The sequence below is a fragment of the Wasmannia auropunctata genome, unplaced genomic scaffold (genome assembly GCF_000956235.1).
Source record: "Wasmannia auropunctata unplaced genomic scaffold, wasmannia.A_1.0 LD334309.1, whole genome shotgun sequence".
Classification (NCBI taxonomy): domain Eukaryota; kingdom Metazoa; phylum Arthropoda; class Insecta; order Hymenoptera; family Formicidae; genus Wasmannia; species Wasmannia auropunctata.
The window spans coordinates 3,272-9,762 of NW_012028581.1; the positions used below are offsets into that span (position 1 = coordinate 3,272).

At 27.7% G+C, this 6,491-nt stretch overlaps 1 protein-coding gene across 1 annotated transcript; it reads right to left on the bottom strand.

Annotated features, from left to right (window-relative positions):
* Nucleotides 1-7: 7 nt before the first annotated feature.
* Nucleotides 8-2,634, bottom strand: LOC105458800 (U2 small nuclear ribonucleoprotein auxiliary factor 35 kDa subunit-related protein 2; the record flags this gene model as incomplete). Its single annotated transcript, XM_011704350.1, has 3 exons — nt 2,048-2,634; nt 429-730; nt 8-112 (listed from the first exon to the last, which is right to left on the bottom strand). Coding segments are annotated over exons 1-3 (671 nt in total), but the record flags the coding sequence as incomplete, so codon positions are not given.
* Between the last annotated feature and the right edge of the window lie 3,857 nt (nt 2,635-6,491).

Below are 6,491 nucleotides of genomic sequence, written 5' to 3' on the forward strand. Positions count from 1 at the left end.
CGTGTGCTCTGCCGAGTTCTTCTCAAGGGAGAAGTGTGAATAGAATCCGGGTATCATGATTACTTTGCTTAAAAAGATTTTACGATGATTCTTGGAGCACGCGTTTCCATACCTTAAAAATCAATTACAGATAAATATGAGTTCTATAAACAAAAATGGAAATATAATTTGAACTAAAGTTGATTTTAGTTTGTAAATAAAACGTATTGATACTAAATCTCAATTAAATATCAATTTGATTCAGTTTAATTTAATTTAATAAAAATAACTCTTAATAACTTCAAGCGGAGTAAAATCATTCTTCTTAATGTTTCAACATATTCAGAATACCAATATTGTTACAAGTAATTAAAACAATGATTAACAAATCATTATGTTATCATATCGTGAATATTGTCATGTGTGATTGTGTGAATATTTGTACTAACCGGCAAGCACCTGTTTTCGTAAAAAATGGGCAGAGATCTTTGGTAGGCTGATTGTCGAAGACTTCGCGTAGAACGTCGGGAGTTTTCACTCCGTTGTCGATGTAATCGTCGATATCCTTCTGCAGCTGCTCTTGTTTACGAAGCTGCTCTTCGCGTTTTTTCTTTTCCTCCTCTTTTTTCTTTAATAATGCCGCACGCTTTGCCTCTAATTCTTCCCGAATCTTCATCTCCTGCTCACGTTTCTCTTGTTCCTCCTTCGCAATTTGTTTCTGAAGTTCTTGCCATGTTTTCTGCGCTCTTATCTGGATAATCAAGAAACAGCAGTCAATTAATTTCAATTACAAACTTGCAAAATTAACCCTAGACTAGATATACACACTGGGGGTCCCCGGGACCCCAATATGTATACGACGTCGTCAAAAAAACAGTGTGTATACCTAGGGTTATTAGTTTATTTCAAGTTTACTGGTAAATTATTTCTATATCTATAAATAAATAAATATAACAGTATCTTTAGATTTAAAGAAATAATCTTTCAGACATATAATTATTTATGAAAGAAGATAACTTGGAAAGGAGAACAAAGTTTGAAAAATATTAAAATATTGATTATGTAATAAATATTATATTTATTGATAAGACAAATTTTTTATGCAAAAAAACATTAGATGTTATTTTTTTCTTATTATCTATATTTTTTAGGTATCCCGAGAAAAAGGTTCCATATATAATTATATATAATTATATGCAAAATATGTCCATATATGTTTTTTTCCTCTGTAAAATTATTTTTTAATACAAAATTGATAATAATAAGAAAAAAACAAAAAGTAATTAAAAGAATAATTTTTATTAAAATTGTTTTTTTTTTAGAAAAAATAATGTTTGAAGAAATGAGAAAAATTGCTCATATATAATCACATATAAGTGATTAAAAAAAAAACAAATATATATATATATAATTATATATGAGCAATTTTTCTCATTTCTCAAACATTATTTTTTCTAAAAAAAAACAATTTTAATAAAAATTATTCTTTTAATTATTTTTTGTTTTCTTCTTATTATTATCAATTTTGTATTAAAGAATAATTTTACAAAGAAAAGATACATATATATGGACGTCATATTTTGCATATAATTATATATAATTATATATGGAACTTTTTTTCCCGGGACGTTATTATTTTACATATTCTTTTTCTATAAATATAAATTATTTATATATATATTTAGTCTATAATTTTAACATGTTTAAAAAATTAATGTTTTGCCTTCAATAAAGTTTTATATTCGATTCAAGTATATATAACTGATTGAATGCATGATCGATATCATATCAACAGTCAATTATCTCATTAATGCTATTGCATAAATTCATAAAATATTTAGCTATATATTCTATATTTTCTTTAATCTAACATTACGAAATATGCAAAAAGAATATTCATTAAATTCTCTAAACAAATCATATTGTAATAGAATTTTTATTATTAACATGTGACAGATATATGTAACAAATGTTTTGCATATAAGTTGTAACAGAGATTTAGAGGTTAATAAAAGAATTCCTGACTAAGAAAATAATATAATTGCAATATAACTATATGTATATTTACTTCTTCGTTCAGCCAGAGTCTCTCTCGTTCCGCATGTTCCTCTCGTTCACATGCTTCTCTTGCTTGCGCTTCCTTCTCTTCTTCCGCGCAAAATTTCATATACTCCATATTGCTCTTCAGTGCTGCCCTCAAACGTTCCTTATTGGCGTCACGTTCTTGTGCCATTAACCGCCGTTTACGCCTGCGACGTTCATTTTTCGCGATGCAACGCCACTCCTTATGACTGAGCTTTGTCCTTTGTTCTGAACTTGCCTCTTCGCGCATTGTCACGCATCCTCAGAGCAGCGGCAAGTATAGTTGTCAACGTATGAAACACTCGAAGATAATCCACGTTAAAATGGACCAGCGGCCGGCTATTAACATCAGTGTACCACGATGTCCGACGCCATATTGATTTCCGAACAGCATCAACGCGATGACCTGCTTGTCGGTACACAAAATCTTGATATAAAAGGATGATTATATAGAAACTGACCGATCACCGAACCTATTACTTGTGATGTTGATATTTGGTGCAACGCTAAGTTTTTATTTAAACTCTGTATTAATTTTTTATTTTAAGATCATACACTACGTTTTATTAACTTTATTAAAGATGAATTTATTCTACTTTTATACATATTATTAAGTATTACTATTATCAATTATTGATAGTATTATATTATCTATGTATTAAACAAAATAAAATGTTTTTACAATGTAATAATATATCTTTGCAAAGTAAGAATATCATCTGTAGATAATATGTTCTCAATTCACCAAAAGATGGCATTACCGTGATTCTCGAATTGAATTCATACTTCGATATTTATAATTCATTCATAAAATTTTAGTTCTGACACAAAAGTATTTTATATTAATAAACAATTTTTACATATGATTTAGTGTAATGAGACCAATTAATATTTTGAAAAATGTGACATTTTTTATTGTCAATGTATAATTAGTTTAATACTTGATTGCGAAAAAACTTACAATCATTGTAGACAATAAAATTAAATGCATTCAGTAACGTTTTGTGTAATTTCTTAACAATATAATGTTAACATAATAATTAGTAATTTTAGTATTATTTTAATTTTAAATGATGTCGCTATTGCCCGATCATGGCTTTATTAAAAATAATAATTTTCAACAAAGTGTTGATCTTATAAGATTACGATTTTTTTGGATAAAAATTGTATCTTTATTTTTTTTACTATAAAATAAATACGTTATAAAATATAAAAAAAATAAACAATATATTTACAAATATTAGAAGAAAACGAAACAATTTAATTTTATGTGCAGTAAATTGCAGCTGACGAAATCGATATTTCTGATTTCGACTATGAGTTTTTATAGTTCTGTCAGAAAAGCGCTGGGATGGTCGCTCTCATGCTTCTCTTTGGTTCTGTAGAAGCTTCAGATAGAAAACATCTGTCTGAAAGAATCAGTTTAAACATAAAAAATTTTAGGACCAGAGAAGCTCGTACAGAATATTGAGTCCACCATAGTGATCTACAGATCATAAAATTTTATCTTAATAGTTTTGTGTCGTATTATCTACCAAGCGACGCGCTCAAGCGATTTGATTCACGTTCGGGAATGTTTAAAAATTTCGTTATTTTTTTCTCAAATTAAATCGAAACTGTAGAAATATATTCTTTAATAGTTGAATTTTTAGATAAAATAAGATTTAAAAATCGATTTTTTTACTCGTCATCCTGTCGAGTGCCCTTTTAAGTAGCCCAGATTTTCGAAAAGTATTTCTGCGATAAAATGAATGTTCTTGAACAATATTATACACGAATTTCTTTTTGTTATTCACTATACGGACAATAATATACGATTGATTTTATCGACGATTAGCAAGTTTAACATTTCATTATTTAAAACATAATTAAAAATGACACAATACGTTTTAAATAATATATAATAACTATTAAATTAAAAATAAGTTATGAAATAAATCAGATAAAAGAAAATTGCCAATATGAGTCGACACAGGATTTTAATGTAAGTGTATATTACAACAAATAGATATAAAAATTACAAATGTTCCAATTTTCTTTGGGTCTTCTTCAATATAATTAATAATACATTAGAGTCGCAGAAGTCAAATTTTTTCCGGAGTAAAAACGTGAATCATATTTAAGATAGTAATCAATCAAAGTAATCAATGATAAAAAATATGGTCCAACTTATAGAATCCAATATAATAAAATTAGTCGCTATACGGGCATTTGATAGAATGTAATTCGTATCGTTTTAACTGTAATATTTGAGTAAAATAAACTATACCACGCAAAAAGTACAAAGACAGAATTCAATAAAAATTACTTACAATATGGTAACAAATTAAAGGTGTTTATAGTTAAAATTAAACTTAGTAACGCACGACGTGATGTTAATAGTTCGACTCTCAAAGAACATGTGAGCCGCGATCTATCGAGTTTCTATATTACATTATAAAAGTAAAGATAAATGTATAAATAAATAAAGAAATAAAAACGAAAACTAGACTTAGTAAAGAGGTGGTATAACGAATAAAGTAAATCAGTGTCATTTTGTTAGTTTAAGTCCTATTTTTGTTTATAAGTATATATCATTTCAGTTACTTTTGTTCAAGAAACTCTCTTCGTCTAATATTTTAATATTATCCCAATCAAAATCGTTGATCCAATGTTCCGAATGTTGAGATGTATTTCTATTATGGTTTTTATGTTCCTTTATTCTTAGTTCCCAACATTTTACCGGTTTGACCTACATTTTTTATGCAGCATTGACTATACGCACCTCAAATTTAAATATGTGTCACAAGAGGACATTTTTCAAATAAATTTCTTGAGATTTAAAAATGAATTGTTGAAATAAATTAAAGTTATTTTATAAGACTTGAAAGTTATAACTTGAAGCTATAAGATGTAACTGATAATTCAGACGGCGATAACATGCAGGCGATGGCGCGTCACTATAAACAAAATATTGATTTTAGCTTTGATTTCGCATGGGTAAGAATCTTCCCCCTCCTAATTAGTAAGAGATAAGGAAGTGGTAAGAAACTCGCGCGATGTTCTTGTCATTTGCAAAAAGTCAGTCTTGGATGAACTTTCAAGTCCTTAATCTTTTGATGTTCAGCTACGTAAGTACGTCAAACTGCAGTCAATATCTTCGTTTAATTCAGCGTTCATAATCACCTATTAATACACCGTTTATCTTTCAAACATATCATAGTCACCGTAAAGTTCAGTATTCAACAACTGACTTTGACAACCACCAATAGATCAGTGACATTTATAGTTTAGTATTAGATACAGAAATTGATAAAGGTAAATTTTATTTGAAATATTTTTTTATTTCCTGATCTTATTAATTCTTAGTGAATCCTTTTCAAGTAAATAAGTTAAAAGCTATTTAATAAGGTATTTTAGAAATAAATAAATAATTTTCATATGCTAAAGGTGAATATATGAATCTTAATTTAGAAGATCAGGTTTCAATTAAGTAATTCTTATTTTATTTTAGATTCCTTTCCTTATTTTCCAAAATTAATTTAAATTGAATTTTCTTTATTTCCAAATCTTTTACCAATTTTCTAAAACCCTTAACTATAAATAATTGATCTGAAGATTAAATATTTACAATTGAATTAAATAATATAAACTTGTTATAAAAAACATCTCATAACTTTTAAATATTTAATAATTTTAATAATTCTAATGACTAATAAATATTTAATAATTCTAGTAATTAAATCATTTATATTTTTAATAATTCTTGATTCAATTAATTTGCACAAACCAATCCGATCCCCGAGTAAAACACTTGAATGCATTGACCCAAAAACGGATGTCTAAATCTAAATCCTTTGGTTCGTAATACATATATGATCCACATCTTTACTCTGGAATGGAGAAAATGCATGCGAACGAGTTGTACGAAGAAGAGGAAGGACTTATGTATGGTGCAAGAATAGCCGATTAGTCGATAATTGCTGTAAGTAGCCAATAACTCATAGTATTCACATCGAAAACTTTAAATCGCTTTTTCTCGAATTTTCATTTTTGCGCTTTTTTCGAATTGGCGGGATTTAAAAAAAAGTATATAATCTATCGAAACTAGACAAAGCGCATTTTCTTCAGTATTACATTCTCTTCTAAGTGAATCTACTTATTGGTAAAAAAAAGTCATTTTTACTATTTTTTACAGCAGGTTGAAAAAAAAAATTTTTTACGTAAATTCACACTTTTGTTTAAAACTGTATAAATTTTTTTTTCGCGATTTCTTCCGGATTTTTGAAGTTCACACAGAAGATAAACTTATAAAATTAACAAATTGTTTGGATTTTTGATTTCAGATAAAAATTACGAGCTCCATCGTGCCCGCCAACTGGACACTCCGTCTTCGAGGCGCTCGTCATCCGTGTCTTATAAGTCCGCCATTTTGGAATATTTTTTTACGA